The sequence below is a fragment of the Lissotriton vulgaris genome, chromosome 2_1 (genome assembly GCF_964263255.1).
Source record: "Lissotriton vulgaris chromosome 2_1, aLisVul1.2, whole genome shotgun sequence".
NCBI lineage: Eukaryota > Metazoa > Chordata > Amphibia > Caudata > Salamandridae > Lissotriton > Lissotriton vulgaris.
The window spans coordinates 1,429,813,069-1,429,836,892 of record NC_141687.1 but is presented as its reverse complement, the minus strand read 5'-3'; the positions used below and the strand labels follow the sequence as shown (position 1 = coordinate 1,429,836,892).

At 44.7% G+C, this 23,824-nt stretch overlaps 1 protein-coding gene across 1 annotated transcript in view; it reads left to right on the top strand.

Moving 5' to 3' along the window:
- Positions 1–23,824, top strand: part of KIF5C (kinesin family member 5C) — a 548,720-nt gene that overhangs the window by 209,471 nt on the left and 315,425 nt on the right. Inside the window, exon 4 of the mRNA XM_086957253.1 lies at positions 10,650–10,754. Coding sequence (XP_086813379.1) covers positions 10,650–10,754 — 105 coding nt within the window. The remainder of the gene's footprint in view (positions 1–10,649; positions 10,755–23,824) is intronic.

Sequence of the window (23,824 nt, the reverse complement as noted above, 5' to 3'; positions counted from 1 at the left end):
GGCTACCAGAAGTGCAGCAGTACATGGGCAGAGAAAGATTCACCATATCTTGGTAATTAGTAAAAAAAGAAAATTCTCTTACCCATTTTTAGGTCGAGCCCTGAGCCAGCCCGCATGCGCTGCTCTGGGGATGATCTGTGGTAGTTCACTACGTGAGGGAAGCCCTGCCCACTCCCCGCCTATATTTTTCATTGACTTGTGTTTTTGTCCTTCGTAAATGCTGCCTTGGGATTGGTTTATAGGCTTGTGAGTCCCTCCTTATTACGGGCATTTCATCATTTGTATCCTCCCTTGGCTACTGGCCCCTTTACGTTGAGTGTTACAAGCTACGCTACGTGTTATTTAGACTGTGAGCACTATTTACTTTAATGAGGTTCTCCTACTGGTTGTATGACATTAGAACGCATGCTTTTACTACGCATGCCTTTACATCGCAAGTTTTACCACGCATGCTGTTACAACGCATAGTGTTGAGGGGTGCTGGATAGTGAATAGTTTAATTTATTATTCCAACTCCAGTCCCCGTGAATAGTAGGGAAGGTGTTGGATAGTAAATTAAATCTATTCCCTATCCTAGAGCGCCCCCAGCGCAATGCGTTGTAATGACATGTGTTGTAAAACTTGCGATGTAAAGGCATGCGTCATAAAAGTTGCATTGAAAAGGATGTTCGCCTCTCCTACTGCCTTCTCGCACCCTCCCCCGCCCGCACTCCCATTGTCCGTGCCTTCTCCCCCTCCCCCACTCCCGTTGTCTGTGCCTTCTCCCCCCGCACTACTATTGTCCGTATGTCCCTCCCGCCCTCACTCCCATTTGCAATGCAATATGTCTCGCGTAAATGCGAGTCCTATTGCATTTCAAATGCTTGTTATCCATGACTTTGGTCAAAGAATAGTAAATCTGGGCCACAATCTCAAACAATCCCACTCTCTACCTGTCACTGACTCTCACTCATTCACTCACACATACATTTTTACACATACAGACACACTTGCTCACACATGCTCTCTCTCACTTAAACTCACTCACCCACGAGCACACAAACAAGTTACATCGAAACAATTTTTACTTATCTCAGCTGCCACCAAAGTCCCCATTGCAGCTAAGTGTGCTCCATTTTTTATCACCATAAAAGTGAATCATAAAATATGATTCACTATTAGTATAATGAAAGAAGGTCAGCAAATAAATGCAGATTTTCCTGTGTTCTTGGCACTGGTGTTGCCACCTCTGATGACAGGTGTCTCATAAGCCGTGCCAGGGGTCGCAGCTTCGACCCCTAAAAAATGCCCATGATGGGATACCTCCACTACGTGATATATGATTAATGCAAGTCATCAATGCGTTAAGTAACCATATACAGACCTGGGCTTGTAAGCTTAGTACCATCATAAGATCCTGGCACGCAGAGGTGACCTACAGTCTTATATTTACATACCATTGGGAGTATTTTAATCCGTATATCATTAGTAAAAGGTTCTCACTTCGTGGTAGTGATTGGAAGGAAAGACAGGCACCTGAGACTTCTGAATGCAAAGCGGTGATTTAATCCATTAATCATCGAGCGACGCAGTCACTCTGCCACTGAGAAACCCTGTCAGCTTATTGGGATCTCTCCATTTGCAGATTTATATAGCGCAAACTGATCCCAAGGACGTTAGAGCGCTTTTCATGAGCATTATTACCTTACACTTTTTTTTTCTTTTTTCTTCCTTTCTAAGAAAGGGGCGATTAAGTGATTTGGCCAGGATCCCTGAATATTGAGCCAACGCTTAGACTCGAACCTGATTCCCCAAGTTCCCAAGTCGGTAGCTCTGGCCGTTAGACTGAATTCAACTTTTCATTTTATTTATGACACGTTGGGATTGCAGATCTCCTTTTACATGCACTTATTTATTGGTTATTTAATGATAGTGGCTGTGCTCAGTGCTCAGTCATGGGAGTTGAAGGAACCACAGGGCAGAGGGCGGCACTAGACAGGATGTCCTAATTTTATTCCAAAACCAATCACAGTGAGACAGAGGCACCTTGATTCCAACAGAGAAAATGCCAAGGACATCTTCTCCGCTATACGTAAGTAGGTGCCGTCTGCGTAAACCTTTTCTATTGGTGGATGACTGCGGAAGTAAAGTTTGTGTGAAGCAGCACCAAAAGCCCAAACTCAGTGACAGCTGTGGAAGAACCTCTGTAGCACATCTGTAAACCCCTGCTCTCTTTGCTGCGGCCACACATCACTAACCGCAATTTCCACACCTTATTGATGGGCGCCATCTGCGTGCTGTAAAAGGTGGCAATGCATACCTTCTGCACGCAGAAAAGTAGTTTCCACTTTTTGGAAGATGGTTGCACTAAAGCTTTGTTAGAAGATGGGGCTAAAAGCACACAGTCAAGGTACCCGTGCCCGCAGCTCAGCACTCTAGTGGTCTGGACATGTCAAGTCAAGTCAAGTCAAAAAGATTTGTATAGCGCGCTACATACCCATAGGGTCTCAAGGCGCTTGCGGAGGGGTGGGGAATTACTTGTCGAATATCCAAGTTTTAAGTTGCTTTCTGAATGCTAGGTGGTTCTGAGTAAGGCGAAGGTGTGTGGGAAGGGAGTTCCAAGTTTTGGCTGCCAGGTAGGAGAAGGATCTGCCTCCCATGGTGGATTTGTTGATGCGAGGTACAGTGGCAAGAGCTTGGCTGGAGGATCGTAGCTGACGGGAGGGGGTGTAGAAGGACAGTCGTGTGTTGAGGCATTCAGGTCCAAGTTCGTAGAGTGCTTTGTGTGCGTGGGTAAGGAGGCGGAAAGTAATCCTCTTATTTACGGGGAGCCAGTGGAGGGTTCTCAGATGACCAGAGATGTGTTCTTTACGCGGGATGTCGGGTATGAGCCTGGCAGAGGCGTTCTGGATGCGTTGGAGTTTTTCTGGAGTTTTGCGGTGGTACCGGCGTAGAGGGTGTTTCCGTAGTCCAGGCGGCTAGTGACCAGTGCGTGGGTGACCGTTTTACGAGTTTCGGTAGGGATCCAGCGAAATGTTTTTTTGAGCATGCGAAGAATGTTGAAACAGGATGATGAAACGGCGTTGACTTGTCTGTTCATCGAGAGTGAGGAGTCCAGGATGACGCCCAGGTTCCGTGCGTGGTTTGTCGGGATGGGTGCCTTTCCAAGGGCCTCTGGCCACCAAGAGTCATCCCAGGCGGAGGGGGAGGTGCCTAAGATGAGGACTTCTGTTTTGTCGGAGTTCAGTTTCAGACGGCTGAGCTTCATCCACCCGGCTACTTCTTTCATTCCTTCGTGTAAGTTGGTTTTGGCGGTGTTAGGGTCTTTGGTGAGTGAGAGGATCAGTTGAGTGTCATCAGCGTAGGAGATGATGTTGAGGTTGTGTTGGCGAACGATGTTCGCAAGGGGGCTCATGTATATGTTGAAGAGGGTGGGCTGAGAGAAGATCCTTGTGGCACGCCACAAATGACTTCAGTGGCCTCTGACTTGAATGGTGGGAGGCGGACTCTCTGGGTTCTTCCGGTGAGGAACGAAGTGATCCATTCCAGTGCTTTTCCTTGGATTCCGACGTTTCTGAGGCGCTGTAGAAGGGTGCTATGACAGACTGTGTCAAAGGCTGCGGAGAGGTCGAGGAGGATGAGGGCGACTGTGTCTCCGTTGTCCAGTAGAGATCGAATGTCGTCAGTTGCAGCGATGAGAGCGGTCTCGGTGCTGTGTTTGGCTCGGAAGCCGGACTGTGAGGAATCGAGGGATTTGTTGGTTTCGAGGAAGGCGGCGAGTTGATTGTTGACAGCTTTCTCGATGACTTTGGCAGGGAATGGAAGGAGTGAGATAGGGCGGTAGTTTTTGAGTTCGGTGGGGTCAGCTGTGGGTTTCTTCAGAAGGGCGCTGAGTTCGGCATGTTTCCAGCTTTCCGGGAAGGTTGCGGAGTTGAGGGAGCAGTTGATGACGTCTCGGAGGTGCGGTGCTATAATGGAGTCTGCTTTGTTAAAGATGTGGTGAGGGCACGGGTCTGTGGGGGATCCTGAGTGGATAGAGTTCATCAGACGGATGGTGTCCTCAGTGGAGATAGGCTTCCAGTCGTTGAGGATGTTCAGGGGGGGTGGGGGTCCTGAAGGGGGTTTGGAGGGTTGGTCTTCGGGTCGGTTGTCGAAGCTGTTGTGGATGTCTGCAATTTTGATGTGGAAGAATGAGGCTAGGGAGTCGCAGAGGGCTTGAGAGGGGGTGATGTCGTTGGAGTTGGCCGGGGGGTTGGTAAATTCCTTGACGATGTCGAATAATTCCTTGCTGTTGTGGGCGTTGTTATCTAGTCTGTCCTTGAAAGCGGCCTTTTTGGCGGTCCGGATCAGTTGGTGGTGTATGCGGGTGGCGTTTTTGAAGGCGTCCTTGGTGCTGGTGGTTGGGTCTTTTTTCCAGGCCTTTTCAAGGGAGCGGCAGAGTTTCTTGGATTTCTTAAGATCATTGTTGAACCAGGAGGCCTTCTTGCTGCCTAGTTTGATTTGTCGTTTTTTCAGTGGTGCTAGGATGTCGGCGCTGTTGGATAACCATTGGGTGAGGTTGGTGGCTGCTTGGTCTGGCTTTGAAGAGTGGGCTGGGGGGTTTAGAAGAAGCAATGAGGAGATCTGGTCGATGGTGATTTTGTTCCAGTTTCTTTGCAGAGTGGGTTGGGGGTGGTTGTTGGAAGTGGGCTTGTTGTAGGTGAAGTGAACGCAGCTGTGGTCAGTCCAAAGGAGAGCTGTGGTGTGGCTGAAGGTTACATGTTTGCTGGAGGTGAAGATAGGGTCGAGTGTGTGACCTGCGATGTGGGTGGAGGTGGTGACAAGTTGTTTAAGTCCGAGGTTGGCGAGGTTGTCCAACAGGGTGGTGGTGTTGCGGTCGTTGTTCTTTTCAAGGTGAAAGTTGAGGTCGCCCAAAAGGATGTAATCCTCGGAGGGGAGCGCGTGTGGAGTGATGAAGTCCGTGATGTCTTCACTAAACTTTGCGCGGGGTCCTGGTGGCCTGTAAAGGAGGGTGCCTCTGAGTGTGGTTTTGGGGTCGATGTGGATCTGGAAGTGAAGGTGTTCAGAGTTGGCGAGATTGACGTCTGAGCTGGTTGAGATGCGGATGGATTTCTTATGGACGATAGCGATACCTCCTCCTGTGTGGCCGGTACGGTCCTTGCGTATGATCTTATAGTCTTCCGGGGTGGCAATGGTGATGTCCGGGGCTGAGGTGGCGTTCATCCATGTTTCTGTCAGGAAGGCGACGTCCGGAGAGATGGTGTCAAGTAGATTCCAGAGGTCAATGGCGTGCCTGTGGACCGATCGGGTGTTGAGCAAGATGCATTGTAGGTGGTTGGGGTCGGATATCTGTTGTGTGATCGTAGATGAGGAGTTGTTGTTGGTGCCGTTGAATTTGCAGGAGTTGCATGAGAAGGGGCCGTGGGTGTGTCCAGGAGCGGCTTGGACGCAGTTGGGGGAACGGCCGGGGTTAAGAGCTAGGAGGGTGGTGGCATTGTAGGTAATGCGGGGAGGGAGGGTAAAACGGGGACCAGGGGGTCTGGCGCTGGGCGCGGTCCAGGCGCGGACGGGCGTAGACGGGCTTACCTTTGGCGCACCTTCGGCGCAACTGGGGCCCGACCGCTGCGCGTGACCGCTGCGCGAAAGAGCAACTGTCATATATGGATAGTGGAGGGGGAGGGGCGAGGGAGGCTCAGCTGGGAGGCGGGGCGGGCTTAAGAGGACGACAACAACAAACAAAATGGCAGCGGAGGGGTGATCAAAGCAGAGCGCCGGGGGATATCGCGCGTTAACAGTCAAAGTTACAGTGGCAATGTAAAATGCTAATAAAGCGAAGCGGCAACCAAGGCAGACTGCAGGCAATTAATAACGAGGCAGTTGTAAGTGAAAGCGCAGCACAACGATACCAGATGTCGCCAGAGACACTGGGGAGCGACCACTCAGCCCAAAAGCGAAGAGAGAGTCACAGCGCTTCCAGGTATGGGAGCGCTGTATGTAGTCTGTGGGAGGGCGGCTCAGCTGGGAGGCGGGGCGGGCTTAAGAGGACGACAACAACAAACAAAATGGCAGCGGAGGGGTGATCAAAGCAGAGCGCCGGGGGATATCGCGCGTTAACAGTCAAAGTTACAGTGGCAATGTAAAATGCTAATAAAGCGAAGCGGCAACCAAGGCAGACTGCAGGCAATTAATAACGAGGCAGTTGTAAGTGAAAGCGCAGCACAACGATACCAGATGTCGCCAGAGACACTGGGGAGCGACCACTCAGCCCAAAAGCGAAGAGAGAGTCACAGCGCTTCCAGGTATGGGAGCGCTGTATGTAGTCTGTGGGAGGGCGGCTCAGCTGGGAGGCGGGGCGGGCTTAAGAGGACGACAACAACAAACAAAATGGCAGCGGAGGGGTGATCAAAGCAGAGCGCCGGGGGATATCGCGCGTTAACAGTCAAAGTTACAGTGGCAATGTAAAATGCTAATAAAGCGAAGCGGCAACCAAGGCAGACTGCAGGCAATTAATAACGAGGCAGTTGTGCTCACATAGACAGTGTGAATAGTAGTGCTTTGTCTGCAACTCGAGGAGCTGCCGGTCACACTGCCTGTGGGGCCATGGGGGTCTGTCTGAACAGAATCAGGGCCGGCTCTAGGCTCATGGTGGCCCTGGGCAGGGAGCGTAGGTAGGGGGCCCGGATGAGGGGGTCCGGGCGGGCGGAGCGCGCAGGCCAGTAAAGAGGGGAGGGGGTCAGGGAGTTTAGAAGTGGAACAGAGCCAGAGGCCGCCAAATCCCTGCCAGGGGCCACCACGCAAATATGTATCCATCCTCAGAGGATTAATATATTAAGGATATATATTGGCGTGGTGGCCCCTGGGGTTTGGTGGCCCCGTGCAGGTGCACAGCTTGCACATGCCTAGAGCCGGCCCTGACAGAATGCCAGATGAGGCTGCAAGTACTGCTGAAACAAGAGCATAAGTCTAGGAACCAATCACCTGGTGAGTGAAAGCAGAGTAAAGCAGGCCCGAAGCAGGAATGGAGGAAGACATGTTCAGGGGTGCACCTTTGTGTAAAGGTGTGTCTGTGTCGGGTGTATTCATGGGCCTGCCTAGCGAGGAGTACCTGTCATAGTGTCCCTTTACCACACTGTGTCCTCCTTGACTGCGTTTGTCCCAAGTATCTCAAGCCATCCATTGCATCCACTGCCCTGCCTGTCATACATGGGTCATCTCTGCTGTCATGCTGCCCACGTCTGGCGCCAGCGCCTTGTCCCAATTGTGACCAACCTTGGTGCATGTTCTGATATTCCATGGCTTTGTAGTTTTCAGTCATGGCTTGATGGGGCGATTTTTGCCATATCGTGACCATTCGTAACATAATAGTTGCCACCCATACCAACAAGGTTTTCGTCGTTGGCATACTGTTGGCATCCTTTGAATAATGGTGCTGACTCCTGGTGCAAGGAGTTCCAAGCATAACGCTGGTCGTTATTGATCTATCAAAGGCAGCCGTCGAATGATGGTTATCCCCACCTCATTGTAGGCACTTTTCCACACTGTGGGCATCGTTGGCATTCGATTGTCCATTCCTGGCATAATAGGGGTTGTTGGATAATTAATTCTATAATCTTGGTATATTTTGGACATTGTTGGGATAATGGAGTTGCTAAGGAAACTAATGCTGGACCTCTCTGGAATGTGGGCCTGAGAGCAGGGGGCCCATAGCTGTTCCTAAGAACTCGGCTGCTGCCCTGCCGAACACCAGGTTTACTGATACCAGGGCTGCCTAAGTTTGTTTCCATCTTCCACTTCTTTATTCCAACACCCTTCCACTGGTGTATCTAGCGCCCGTGGCGGTCCTTGCGTTTGCCACTCAGGGCCACGCTGAACAGCGGAGTGGGGGTGAGGGGTGCTGCCGCTAAACTCTGCATTTGCAAACGCATATAAGAGCAAGGGAAGGGGGTGGAGCCGCTCCCCAAACTCGTGCCGCCCATGGCAGACCGCCCCCTCATGCCCCCCATGCTGCCACACTGCACCCTTCACTTCCAGTTTCTCTATCTCACTCTTGGGGGTTCCTTTTTATTAATTCTTCTCAATTTGCCACTATTCCCCCATATTTTATTCCTTCTTCTTTCTGACTTATTCTCTCTCTTCCTCTCGGTCAAAGTCAAATGCTGAAAAGTAAGTCCTGATTCCCAAAATGTTAAAAAATACTGACTACCTGCAACCCCCAGCATAAATAATGACATTTCTAAAATATACTTGAGCGGATATTTGAGTGATAGTGTATCTTGACTGAGTGGGACATACGACTGATATATTTATTTGGTGCCACTGGGTACTTGCTGATGTGACCCTTATTTTATTACTTGCATAGAAACATTTAACTATACTGATGAGCCGTTTTATGTCATTATCACTGTTGCTCTCTGAGATCTAAGCCTATAAATGTAAGCCACATAATACGCATTTTGTCCGAACTAAAAGGTGTCTTGAGGTGAGCTGTAGATTAAATATCTGTGCCTGTACAATCAGTGTCATCTAAGTAATATGGAATGGGATTTTGAATTGCAGTAGAAATGAAGAAAGATGCTACACGCATATTGACAAAATAATACACCACATTTTTAATTGAATGTGTAACCGATGGCTTTTTAAAGCAACTTTTGGGCAAAATCTGCTGGAAAATATACTATTTTCCTCAAGTTTTGTTGTGCGTGAAACCCAAAAACTCTTGAACAGGATTGGCTTGCATGGCACACCAAGTATTGAAACAATGGCATTGCTAGCCAATTTATGATGAAATTATGTTGTAAAATGCACTATTTGTCCATATGTTTAGGCATGCTGTTAGCCAAGATCGTTTGATTTAAAAAAAATATATGTATATCATACTTACTTAAAGGGGCTTTCAGCCAGCCATCTTTATCCATTGCTCCGTTATCCATTGACTACCTTCATTGTCAGTTACAGCATCCTGCCCTTTCACTAGGAGCACATCCTCACAAAAAGTAGTTTCCGTGAGTGTTAATTTATCTTTTTAAATTGATGAATGCCTGGCAGCATCCCCTACAATAATATTTGCAAAGATTATGACAAAACCAGCATTGATCAGGCTGGTGGCAAATGCCAGACCTATTGACTTTTTCCAATTCTTGTTTAAAGGTCGGTCCTACTTGATTTACTCGCCCACACAATGGGGCAGGAATTTCTGTTCCACCAATTTCAGATGTCACCAGCAACCATTGCCACAGACTGAGCACAGAGCCTTATGCACACTTGGCCCAGTGCACATAGGAGTGAGTGCCTTGGTTCGATGATCTGATGTCCCGAGCTCCTCTGATCCCCTGCCAGTCTGCTTATCAACGGGAGGCAATCGCATTTCGCCTCACTGCTGGATTATAATAGCCTGCTACTGGTGCCTAATGCGATATGTTATCTCAAGCACTCCTGGAACACCACAAATATATTACCGGAGTTTGTAAGGAAATTAAGGCATAAGATATTCGATCTAGTATCATATATATTCTGCACTTGTGGAGCATGTTTTACATAAGCAATAAAAGTACATTTGGAAAACTTCGAGTATGAGGTTTTTCTGTGTAATCCATGTAAATTAAATGTAGGTAGGCGCTGGTGTTCGACGGAGTGATAAAAGGGGCACATTCCAAAATGGCAGTCGAACACGGTCATGTTTAGATGCAGTGTTTGATCAGACTAAATATAATTCCATTAGTGAGAGATTCATATTTTACTTTTATATGAACAAATGCTTTTCTTTTTACGAATTGCCAGAGTGTTCCCATGGCAACAATGAAACATTCATAGTTCAGCAGCTCATTCGTTATTTTCGCCATTGTAAATGGTCCATCATATTCGGTTAAAAAAAAGACATTCATTTGTCAAAATAAAAATAAAATACGAAAATGAACCAGCATTTCCCTGTTGCTTGGAGACTCTGATGCTGTTTTTTCAATTCCCATCCTTGAAAAAGGTCGCAAATGCAGAATTTTAAATAAATTTAAGATTTAGAGCTGGGAAACTAGGTGCTGAGACCTATTGTTGCAGATTTGAGGACACTTACATGTGTCGATCTCCGCAATTTTACAAAGGTAATCAGTCATAAAATGTCACATATCACTTTTCCTAACAATGTAATACGCTATGACAGTAGACCAGTAAAAAAAGAGTAACATTGTAAAATAAAAAGGTGAATACTAAATTAATAAAAATGTTCAAAACCGCTACAAAACAATAAAAACAAATGTGATCAGCTTTAACAGGCTTACTAAACAAAATGAAAAATGTGAAGTAAAAATGTGAATAAAAAATGAATACTTTTTTTAAAAACCGCTACAAAACAATACAACAAATGGGATCACCGAGCTTTAACAGGGTTACTAAACAAAACACCAGAACTTCTGGTTCCATTTGCAAAACTGCAATATATAATTTTACATATTGTCCAAACCTAAATCCTCGCCCTTGGAAGCTTCGCTTTAAAAGTAACTGTCTGTATGAAGATGTCAATGACTAGTAATGCGTTCACTCTGTTTGCTTTTGCTTTTATGGTAGGTTGATTTGAAGACAAGAGAACACTGTATGGCTGTTTATTATCAGGGTCTTCTTTGCATTGGAATATACATTGCCTCTTTAAAAATTGTCCATTTGTCCCTCTCTCTCCTCAGGGGAAGCTGCATAACCACCAGCTAATGGGAATCATTCCAAGAATCGCACATGACATCTTTGATCACATCTATTCCATGGATGAAAACCTAGAATTCCACATCAAGGTAAACATGGCCTGTCATGGTAGGCAGGACATAATCATGGACGACTGTAGATAACTTCTTTGATATGCAGGTTTTCCTGATGATTTGATGGCCCATATTGGGCTCAATGGATCTTTGAGATTTAATAGGAATGTTTTGCATATTTATGCAGAAGGTTGTTCTGAGGTTATGCTGCAATGTGCTTCCAGTCCTCACTGCTGTATTCCCAATGAAAGGCAAGGCTCATGGGGCATAGCCAAGAACACTGTAGGCTCTAAAATCCTGCCACTAAGAAAGCTGTCTTCACCTCTGGGACCACCACAGTCACCAAAAGCAAAAAATAGTCACAACATTTAATTGAACTTGACAACAATTCTCCATGTCCATGAATCAGTACAGTTCCACGTCCCAAGCCAATACAGAAAACAAAGAAAGTGATCGGACGATGATGATCAGCAAATGTAGGATATGGCCCGCTGTAGGTTCCATGGAGTCGAACTTTGACATATCTATATGTGGAAATTAAAGTGCTGTATATTCTCATAATCCATTCTCTGTGATGTTAATACAGGTTTGACAATCCATGTGTGGGTTTGACCCAGAAAGATACATTTCCCTGATGTTTTAGAGCAAATTTTGATGTTTTAAGGCAGAATTTGACTATTTTCTTCCATGTTAAAAGAATGAGGCATTGCGCTTATGATAGTGGAAATATGTTTCTTGATTCTTCTATAAGCATCTGCTTCTTGCAAAATAATACTTAAGCCAGTTTATATTTGTCGACACTTTGAAGAGAGGGAGTCATTGGGTCAGTTTTGTAAGACTCGGTTTTAAGAGAATAAAAGTCTTTAGTAAGGACCCAGGGCCGAACTAGCCGTAGTGGGCACCGTGCATTTCCCTGGTGGGCCGGAGAGGTGGGGGCTGGTTTTATGGCTGCAGGGGACCGCTTTTCTTACAGGGTACTGCAAAATCGTCCCTCTGTAAGAAAAGCGGGAGTGCTCAGCGGCTAACAACACCCTCACCTTCCGTTTCCAGGGCCGGTGGAGAAGCAACCTGCCAGGGCTGGTTGCTGTTCCTGGTCCTGCCCTGTAAGGACCTCGTTCAGAGCGCGCATGAGATGCTGTCAGATTTAGAAAGACATGCACACTGGTCGCAAGACATGCAGAATAAAGGAAATTTAGTACCAATCAGGGACTTAACACAGGCCCCCGCATCCCCTGTGATGTGGGGGTGGCGGCCCGCAAGCTGCAGGGGGCCCCTCAGCTCAGTAGGTAGGCCTGATCGCTCCGTATTAAATCCGGAGTGAGGGCCCCTCCGTGTACATTGCAGGGGGGCCCTTAAACTTTTGTTATGCCTGTGGTACCAACTGATGTTTTAACGTATTATAAGCAGCATAATTGGTTGCACCTGACTTGGAAAGGTTTCCAGACAGTGTAGTGCATCAGTTACCCCCCCTTGTTTGACAGTACACAAGGATATAATTAAGGTTAACCACGAGCAGTGAGAAGTTGTGCCTTGCCCTTTAGTTTAAATATGTTTGTGAGTGAAGATATGTGTGGAGTCTCTCCGTGACTTTCTCTAACTTTCTTTTATTTTATGGGGGTTAGTGCTTTGTGGCCCAGGTGCTTTAATCCTGCTTTTCAGGTGCTACCTCTGGTCAACCACGCGTTTCGGTTAAGGAACTATGCTGAGGGATTGAAATGTCTATTTTCCATGAGTGTTCCTTGGTGAGGGATTCTGTTGGATGGTTAAAAGTTGCTAGACCCAAAATCTGCTCATGTGATTTGTCACAAAAATCTTCTACCTGTTGTACTTCACAGAATAGCTTCTAAGCTGTTCGTTTCTATTGTAGATATTAATTAATTAATGTATTTTGGTTTGGATAATAAGACAAACAAAAGTTAAAAAGACATTATTATAAAAACAATTCATTCAATTGCACACTTCATTTAAAACTAATTTTATCATTTTGGTCAGCATGAGTAGTGAAGGCCTCGCTTGTTAATTTCCATGCAGACAAAATGTAAACTACACACGGAAAGAATATATTTTGTAAGTCTCTTCTCATACGCAAATCTAGAGCCGCTCTACGTTCTCTTTTGTTTAACGGCCAAAAGAGGGGTCGGAGAAACTGCTTCCGGAGTATCTTCGACTTTGAACTGAGCAACATAAAGTGCTTTGACAGTTGCAGTGTTCTGAACTAGCCTCAGAGGAGGACCATGTTTTAACAAAAGTTAAAACTGGTAAGGCGTCCTATATACATCTTGTATATTGGCTCCTCTTTAGATCAGGTACCAGCTGGTTTAAAGGCTCTAGAGGATTTGATTTCAGGATGCGAATACACCAGCTTCCCTTTAATGGCTATCTTAAAAAAACTTGTTAGACATTTTGTTTGTACGATTTTTTCATTGTTATTAAAACTGGATTTAGTCATTAGACTTGGAATATTCCTATTTTTATTTGTGGTCCAGCAATTGAGTTCTGTTGAGGTCTTCAGTGATAGGGTACTCAGACGAGTTTTTTACATTTTAAATAGATTTGGACTGTATAATTGTTCCATATTCTATGCCCATAAAGTATATGTTTTGGTTAAGCCGCCAGCGCAGCACTAGACATACCTAGTTCTAGTCTTAATGCTTCTATCGGTGTGCACGCGCACCGGCACATCAGCTATCACAAAAAGCGATTCTCAATTTATGTACTTCAGGGGCATCTGTAGACCCACAGTATAGCCCCATACCAAGTAGCAGCTAATTCCATTGGTCCTACCGCCTGTATGACCATAATGACCTAACAGGCTGATAGCATGTTTGCAGAACAGATGTCTGTTACAGGAGGTCTCTCTGGTATAACAGCGGTGTTGTGCAGACAAACCTGCTTTTCTACATCCACACAAGAACACTCTCGGACTGTGCATCCCAGGGTGCCTATTGGACCCCAGAACTCTTGTTATAATATTATGTACATTGTTTGGATAGTCATTACAGACGTTTTATAAGAAAACTGTTCTACCCAATGAAGTTACAGGAAATCTAAAAAGTGAAAACATGCTTTTAAATTGCATCACTACCAATGCACGCCAAATAGGCCGAATTCCCATTTAGTAAACTAGATCTAAGCCATACTTATTAATTCTTTGAATGCCATAAAAAGTAGATTTCTCTTTTAAGAACAAACTTGTTCTGAATGGGAAACTCGAGTGGGTATTCTTTGTAGTGGTTCAGTTGACAGGAGATTGTGGCTCTGCTTTATTTCAGGGATTCTCAGTATGGTAAACTCAGATCACGTTGGATAGCTGAATTGCAAATATGCACCAAGACTCCCTGGACATTGCAAAACCTTGGTTTTCTGGGCCTCTCTACTGACTGTATACCTATGAGAGTTTGATAATTCAATTTAAAATGTCCATTTTGAAATTTCATTCCTTCAAATTGAATGATAAAATATCCTATATATCACAATGTAATATTACAGCTCATTATGTATACTAGTAATTGTCACATCCTTTGTCCTGTACAGATTTTGATTTCAATATAGTAAAACAAAACAAAATTGATTTGTAGGAGATAGCAAAGAGTCCATATCAACGAAGTGCCTTATAGTTTAATCCTGTCATTTGTAGCGGTCATATTGACAAACAACTTTTAATGTATGTAATGTAATTAATTGAATTACTGTATAGATAATTTATAGTTGTAATGCTCATTGCCTTATTTAGAGTTCAAATCCGTTTCAATTGGATGTACCATGTTACAACGCATACCATTACAACTACCTAGTGTTACAACGCGACCATTACAACGCATACCACATTACAACGCATAGCGCTTTGAGGTGCTGGATAGTGGTAAGTATAATTTACTATTCTAACTCCAGTCCCCGTGGACCCTAGGGAAGGTGTTGGATAGTAAATTATACTTATTCCCTATCCTAGAGCGCCCCACAGCGCAATGCGTTGTAATGGTATGCGTTGTAAAAGTCGCGTTGTAACAGTAGTGCGTTGTAACAAATGTGTTGTACCAGGTGTATACCGTTTCAATTAGACCATTTAAGCAGTTCTTATATAGTTAATCTCATAATTTGGTATCTAATTAAAAACTAACAGATAATGCATGTCCACTCTCTTTATACTCTATACTTCGTGAGGAAATAATGTAAAGTTTCTTAGACTAGAATTGTTAAAAAAATCATATCCTACTTAAGCCAATCATTTGTACAGATGTTTTAGGTATTTCACCTATATTTAGCTATCCTCCGTTTTGATCAAATTAAATCCGTCTCCTTACAAAGCATTGGTGCTTCCTGTTGTTTTGTGTAGATGCTTTTCCGATTGATTGAAGGTTAACCTGGCACTTATAGTTTTTTTTTTAAAGAGGTGCTGTTGGAAATAGACTCTGGCCTACCGATTGCGTAATCCAAGTAGCAGTTGTAATTGACATTCAAGTACTGGTTGCAAGCTCTTAATGACATGTTGGTGAATGACATGACTCTAACAGGTCTATCAAAAATTGTGAAAAATCCATATTTATGGTGACAAATTGGAATGAGAACGAGTAAAAAAATCAATGTAAACTATCTTTTATTATAAAAATATGATCTTAAAAGTACAATCACATATGTATCATTAATCATCAGTTAAAAAAAACATAAAATTCCTGTTGCACTGCAGATGCTAGAAATGGGTCAAATAAAGCTCTGCCGATTCATGCAAGTTGTAGAATACATTGCCCGTTTTAAAGGTACTGTAAATGTTTTTCTAATAACTAAAAGTAAGATTTTAGCCAAACAGTGCATGGGCAGATGAAGCAAAAATCACAGTATCGGAAATACATTGAAAGAAAAAACGAAGGACCTACAAAATATAACCATCTTGCAAAAAGGCAGACTACACTAAAATGTTATTCGATTTTGCAAGGACATGAAAGGAAGTTTTTACTGTAGTTCACAGAGGTCAACATATGATCAGTTAGGCGTGAATAATAACAGGACCTTAACTTTAGTCTCTGTTACAGCTCCTGCACCTTATGTAAAGTTTCAACGTACATCTGATGACTCTAAACACTTCAGTCCTTCTCCAAATCTGATATGACCAACTAGCTAAACAACTCCCTTTTTTTTTTATACCGCGCAAAACTTAGCCCCAAGGGGCATCAAGGCGCAATACGAACAGACATAGAAAGTCCAGACTCCAGATAGGTAGACCAAAGGCCGTTAGGAGAGCAAGAATCTAATATGCTTGAGAGAAAAGCCAGGTTTTGTGAAGCTTTTTGAAAATTGTCAAGGAGGATTGACTGGTGAGCTCAAGGGGAAGGGAGTTCCACAGTTTGGGAGCCAAGGTGGAAAAGGCTCTACCTCCCCATCTAACCTTAGCAAACCTAGGGACTACCAGCCTATTCTTTGAAGATGAACGGAGCGTTCTAGTGGGGGTGTAGGCACACAGAAGAGATCTAATGCTTTCAGATCCTGAGCCATGGATAGCACCATGGGCCAGACAGAGAATTTTGAAAGAGATCCTAGATGGAATCGGAAGCCAGTGAAGGTCCCTTCTGGCCATTGTTGCAGATGTCCTCCTAGGGAGGCTTAGAACCAATCTGGCTGCAGCATTTTGCACCATTTGGAGGCGATGGATAGAGCCTTTATTGATGCCACCATAAAGGGCATTACAATAATCTAGCCTCGATAGTACTAGGCCAGCTGTTGCTTGTTTCCGGGCTGCCAAGGACAGGTAAGGGACAATTTTCTTTAAGATTCTGATGGTGCCACAGCAAGTAGACACTATCCTATTTACCTGGGGGTCGAAGGAAAGGGCGGGATCAATTTGTACTCCAAGGTTCTTAGCAATAGGGGTGGGAGTCGGGCAATCTCCCAGGGATGGAGGCCACCAGTCCTTTGACCAGAGATCTTGGCTCCCTCCGAAGACCATAACTTCGGTTTTTTCACCGTTCAATTTTAAGAAATTACCTGTCATCCAATTGGAGACTGCCTCCATACAAGCTCTAAACTTGGAGGCGATCTCACAGACTGGCTGGGTGATGGATACCAAGATCTGTGTGTCATCAGCATATGACAGCACGTCCAGGCCAAAGGATCTTACCACCTGTGCAAGTGGGGTAACATAGATGTTAAACAGTAGAGGGCTCAATGAAGAGCCCTGGGGAACCCCACATTGCACCTTTTGAGGATCGGAGAGGAAGTTGCCCATTTTTACTCTCTGCTCCCTGTGATGGAGAAAGGAGGAGAGCAAGCTGAGGGCAGAGCCTCCTAGTCCGATATCCTTGAGCCTGGAGATAAGTATTGAAGGGGACAGGGTGTCAAAAGCTGCTGTGAGATCCAACAACACAAGCAGCGAAGGATGTCCCTTGTCAACCTCAGATCGAATTTTGTTTGTCACAACAGTGAGGGCAGACTCAGTGCTGTGAACTGATCGAAAACCGTGCTGGGAGCTATCAAGCATGTTGGAATTTTCAATATAAGTGGACAGATGTTGATTTATGTGAGATTCCAGAATCTTGGCTGGGGCCGGAAGTAAGGAAATAGGGCGGTAATTCTTCAAGATCCCAGGGTCTAAGGAGGGTTTTTTAAGCAGAGGCCTAACAATAGCGGTTTTCCAGGAAGAGGGAAAGATACCCTCTTGGATCGCCAAATTCATAACATCCAGTAGCGGGGGAAGCACCGACCCTCTGCAAGATTTTAAAATTTTTAGCGGGCAGGGGTCAAGACGCGAGCAGGACTTTATGGTATCAAGTAGAAGATTGAGATCTTCTATAGATAAAGAGGGAAAACATGTAAGTGAAGGTTTCAGCAAAACATCAGTCTTTTCGTTTCTATCAGGGATGGAGAGAGAGGATTCTGGTGCCTTAGCGTTAAGCTCTTGGTTTCTAATTTTGAGCACACTATAGATATCCGCAATCTTATCGTGGAAAAAACTCGCTAAGCTGTTACAGAGTTCCTGAGTTTCGATGGTAGGGTCAGCCGGTTTGGGTGCCGAGAGAGTGTCGATAATATTAAAAAGGTCTCTGGGGGATTTTAGGGATGTAGTCAGGTTAGTGAAATAGTGCCTTTTTTCTTCTATTATCGCTTTCTTATAATCTCTAAGAAGGGATTTATGCAGGGCTTTCCCCTGTAGATCAGGATGAGCAATCCAGGACCTTTCTTGTTGCCTCCCTGTGTCCTGTCCTTGTACCTTTTGTAGTTTGAGTGCCCTTTCGTAAAACATTTGAACTCCCCATACATGTCTGCGGGTCTTTTCATGTTTTAAAGTGCAGACTTATATTGTCATTCCCCAGTCTCGTTTTTATTTTGTTTATGAGCAGGTGGTTTTCTCTGTGTATTTATGTGTTATCGTGTTTCCATCGTCCACGCACTATGATAGTTTGTTTGACATAATTTTAATTTGTCTTCTGTTGCAGTTAAAGCATATTGTTATTTTTTTAAATTCTTTGTGGTGCAGGACAATTTTAATTTGTCTTCTGTTGCAGTTAAAGCATATTGTTATTTTTTTTAAAAAATTCTTTGTGGTGCAGGACAATATAATTTGTTGTCGTTCCCTTTTCAATATGCTAATAACGTTGCTTGTACATTATGTTGTTTTGGCCTGCGATGTGTCTTTTCTTGATTACCTTTTTTCTGAAGACTGCAATTGATTTTTTTTTTTACTTTTCACCATTCCAACTTGCACACTGAGGAAGTTCTATTCCAGTCACATGCCCCCGAGCATTTCAATTATTTTCAATGTCAAGACAATTTACTGCCCTGCTCTGCCCTATACACTGGTGCCCAATCAATTCTAAAACATTCTGTTGGCTTATTCCCATGATTAGTTGTTCGCTTAGTACATTGTACGCACTGTGTGTACTTGTGCTCTAATTATGTTCCATAATGTTACAAAAATGCGCTTATAAACACATCCACAGAGCTACGTGTGCTTAAAGTATCATATTTTGTTGTTCTAGGACTAAATAGAGCCTTGGAATATGGAAATAATTTGCCTTGAAGAGAACCAAACTAGAAATTCTTGTAACTGTGTGAAATACTTTTGAAGTAAAACATTTTTTTTAGTTATTAGAAACAGCACCTGCAGGAACAATATTTAGAGCAAGTTCAGTGAATCTCTGGCAGGCAGCCAAGGGTTCTTCCAGTACAACAAGCAGGCAGTTATTGCCCCTTCTTCCTCCAGTCTGGTTCTGAATTCCCAATGAGCCAAGCATACGTTTTATAACAGACGAACTACCATGCCATTGGAAGAGTGTCTTAATCCAACTCCTAAGATGTTCCCACACCGTAGCGCATAGATTTACTCGGGATGATGCAGTTGCTCTTCTGGGGGAATAACTGGTGACGCCGATTCCTTCCATAAATCCTTGCTGGTGAACATTCCGATTGATTGAGTGCAGTCATGAGGCTACAGAGCGCAGCCTTGCCCTACAAGTCCAAGTGTCTCGAACTAGCTCAGCCTAGTCCTCTAAAGAAAATCCTTCCAGCACTTCCTGCGTCTTTTAACAGATGCAGCACAGAGGTAGGGAGATACTCTGGAATGGGCTCTTCTTCAGGAGAGGAGGTGATGGCAAGAACTGTTCACTGACAAATGACCTGAAATCTCCTCCCACCCATCCTAGTTCTTGTGTGTGTTCCCTTTTGAACCTAGGGTCTCGCGGGCATCTTGGGCAAAGTCGGTTAGACTTTTGGAATACTTCAGCATGTGTCTCAGTATCGCACTAGTACTCTTTAAGTAGCACAGACAAATACTATTCCAAATTCTATGAGTATCAACAATTAAGAAGATAACTCCAGAGTAATTGATTATTCAATCTATCTACCCAATCCAAACTGCCAATAAAGAACAAATGCAATGACAGTTAAGGCCTCCGTATTCAACATCATAATTGATAACTCATTCATATTTATACGTGAGACACAAGAGCTGCAGCATTTCTGCCTGGGATCAGAGCAACTCTAAACTACTAGACAATTATGGGCACCTGTATCCTGCTCCACAGTTCTCCATCTGACCCAGATTCAGCAGCCCTGGTACTCTGCACTTTTACTATTACCTTACAATTGGCTTGGTATAAATATTTTATAGTTCTACAATACCTGGATGAGTCACTGACAATCACGCCAGTCCCAAAGTACCAAGCAGCTAGGGCTGCACTGGGAGAACACAGCCACACCATTTTAGCAGAACACATTTTTTTCAAGAACTTTTAAGAAACCATTTTCTCAAAGCAGGGGTAAAAAAACTCTTGTGGTAAAAACTAAGTAAACAAGAGAAAATGCATTAAACCAATTAAATTCTTACAGTCATTATGAGTAAATTTTGAAAAGTATTCTGTGTTATGAACCATCCCTGTTTTTTATCATTGAATTCAATGTTTGGGATAAGCAGTTTTGAAGCACAAGAAAATTGACCACAGCATGGTTCTTCATGTGACAGCAGAAAGCTACACACTCCATGGTATCACCTCCTCTGATTTCTTTAGTGCCCCACACAATAGATGGTATACCAGCATATCACGGCAAAACAGAGGTTCCCTTACTCTTGGGATTGGTCATCTTTGTCCTTAAGTAAGCCTTTTAACCTCATCCGTGCGGCCCCGATTTCCCCCCGGTGCTGATCCCCAATGCAAATGGGTGTGGTCATGACGGAACGGTTCCGTCATGAGCACAGCTCGACCGATGCTCATGACGGAACTGTTCCGTCATTAGCATCGAAAGGGCTAAGTAATGTATGTTTAGCATTCTATGTCTTCACTAGAATGGAAGTTTGTTGGGCGTGCATGCTTGGAGTGGGTCACCATCTACCTGTTACTGAGTATTAGAAATGGGGGTCCCTAGTTTGCATTTTCTTGCACCCTGCAAAGTAGGAACCCTTATTCTAGTCGGTGTAAAGGGATTACACAGCCAAGATAACCCCTGCTCACCCCCTTGGTAGCTTGACACGAGCAGTCAGGCTCATCACAGAGGTAATGTATAAAGCATTTGTACATACACACAGTAATAAAGTGAAAACAATACAAAAGGTCACTACGCAGGTTTTATGGAAAAAACATTTATTTGAATGAAATAAGCCCAAAATATCAAACATCTAATATACACTAATCAAGATATCATTTTTAAAAGGTTCAAACTAGTTCAGTCCATAGGAAACTATAGATGTTTCACTCTAATCAGAAAGTACCTGGGAAAGGTCAAAATCAAAGACCAAAACAGACACACGGAAGGTGAGGAACCTGAAGAGGAAGGTGATGCATCGGTTCCTTACTGCCAGGGAAGGTAATGATTGGTTCCTTTCTGCAGCTAAGGGAGATGATGCGTTGGTTCCTTACTGTTTTGGGAGGTGATGCGTCAGTTGCTCACTGTTGGACGTCAATCTCTGGGCACACAGCCTCGGTTGCTTAGTTTAGGGCCACGTTGATGGAGTGCTTGGCACACCTGGCCGATTTGCTGAAAATCTAGATGTACTCGGTTGATGCGGCGGAACAAGCACTGCATCGATTTCCCAGCCATTAAGCAGGTGATGCATCCATTTCTTCAGCCGCACAGCAATGCTGGAGTTATAGTCCGAGTGGGTGCCATTAATGTTGGTGACATGGTGCTCAGGACACAGGCTGCAGTGTAATTTCAGCCACACGGCAGGAGCTACATTGATTCTTTGTCCACACTGCAGTAATATGTTTGTTTTTCAACTGCACTGCGCTACTGTATTAGGAAAAACAGGCGCTGAAGGTCGATGCATGGATTTACTTGTTTCTTTGCAGCAAGAGCCACCTCCAAGGGCCCAGAACTGGAGTTGGCACCATTTGGCAGTTCAGAGCTCCCAGCAGAGACGTTCAGGAGCTGCGGATGAAGTGTTTGATGGCCCTGAGACTTCTTAACAGGAGGCAAGCACACACAAGCCCTTAGCAAGCCAGATGTAGAAAGCCAGAACGTCCAGTCCTTTCGCTGCCTAAGAGAGAAGGAGCAAGCAGAAGGCCAACACAGCAAAGTACACATCAAAGTGGTAGTCTCTCCTGACAGCTTCACCAGCTCTTCTTCTTGGTAGAATGTCCTCTTAGTCCAGAAGTGTTCTAAAGGTATGGTGTCACAGCTCCAGTACTTATACCTGTTTCTGCCTTTGAAGTAGGCAAACGTCAAAGGAAAGGCTTTCTAGTGCACATGACCCTGCCTTTCCCTGGCGTGGCTCCAGACACAATACAGGGTGTTGGAGACAGCTTTGTGCAAGGACAGGCACAGCCCTCTTCAGGTGTCAACTGAATGTGTAGAGTGAATTCACAAACAGCCTGTTGGATCTGGCCATTTTGTCCATACCTTTTTGCCTCCTATTTTATTGACCCCTTTTTTGTTGGTTTTAGGACTCTGGGCACTGTACCACTGCTAATCAGTTCTAAGGTGCATATGTGCTCTGTGTAAATTGTGATTCTGATTGGTTATCCATGATTGACATATTTGATTTAATGGTTAGTCCCTAGTAAAGTGCACATGGTGTGCCCAGGGCCTGTAAATAAAATGTTACTAGTTGGACTGCAGCACTGGTTGTGCCACCCACATGAGTGGCCCTTAAACTTGTCTCAGTCTTGCCATTTGCAGTGTCTGTGAGTGCAATTTAAAACTGCCATGCCGACCTCCCACTTGCCAGGCCCTAACCTTCCCTTTCTCTACATGTAAGTCACCTTTAAGGTTGGCCCAAGGTACCCCTGTGGGTAAGGTGCAGTGTATGTGAAAGGTAGGACATGCACTGGTGTGTTACATGTCCTGATAGTGAAATACTTCCAATTACGTTTTTCACTATTGCAAGGACTAGCTCTCCCATTGGAGGTGCCTTGTAACAATTTACAAGTGTAACTTTTAATTGAGAACATTTGGAGATTTGGAGTTTGGGCTCTCTGTAGAAAAGCTGGTATTAAATTGTGTGTTTGAAAATGGCACTTTTGGAAAGTTTGCATTTTCTTGTATACCTATCCTGTGCCTCTGCCTGTCTGTGCAATCAATGTCTCGTTTTAGATTGACAGGGTCTTGTTTGTGTATGCACTCCAGACACTCACACAAAGGGAGCTGAGGTGTGCCCTGCAAATGCTGATAGGCCATCCTGGGCTAGAGTGGAGGTAGGAGTTGTCACTAGCACCTGAACAGGCTTTAGCGGTCCTGCACAACGCTGTCTCTTCCCCTGTAGTTTGGCTGGACCAGGGAGGACAGAACTGGTTTTGCTAAGCAAGAGAGCCTTTCTGATCAAAGACTTCAAAGGGAAAAGGGGGCATAAGTATTCTACCTAAAATTCCAGAAATTTAGATTACTTCTGGACTAAGAGGCGGCCCCTGTCAAGAAGAAGAACTGAAGAGCTGACAAGAGCAGTACTGCCCCTTCGCTGTGTATTGCTTTGCTGGGGTGCCTGCAGTTGCTGCTTCCGCCTGTGGGCAGAGGAAAGAACAGGACTTCTACCTTGCTGTGGTATCCTGCTTAAGAAGATTCTCCAAGGGCTTGAAGTAGAGCTTGCCTTCTGTTCAGAAGTCTCAGGGACAAAAAGACTTCACCTGCAGCATCATTGAACTCCGCTGTTGGGATTTCTGACCTGCCTTGTGGTGCTAAATCCAATTCTGGGCCCTTGGAGGTTGATCCTGCTGAAAGAACTAAAGAAGCCTGCAAAACTGATGCTTCGTTCTTCTTGCAGCTGTATTTTCCAATGCATCACTGCCATGCTGGAGTAAATCTGATGCACAGCCTCGTGCAGCTGAAGAAAACGATGCAGCACCTGTCAGGGGCCAAAGAACCGTCCCGTGCCGAGTTCAAACCCCCGGTCTCCGAAATCTGAGACCCCCACACTGACTCAGACGTATGCCCTGCTGTGCAACTAAAAGAAACTACGCATTGTGGGACCGCAGCTGAAGAAATCAACGCAGTGCCTTATTACTGCCACCCCGTCGACCTCTAGCGCATCCCAGATTTCCACATATTACACCTATGTGGCAATTTTTTTGATGCAGCACCTGCAGACCAGAACAGTCATGAAATCGACCCCTCCCTTCCCCCTACAGTCTGGATTTGACGCATCACTTCTTCTGCCTGCAGCAAAACTGTTACATCGCCTCCCCAAGGAC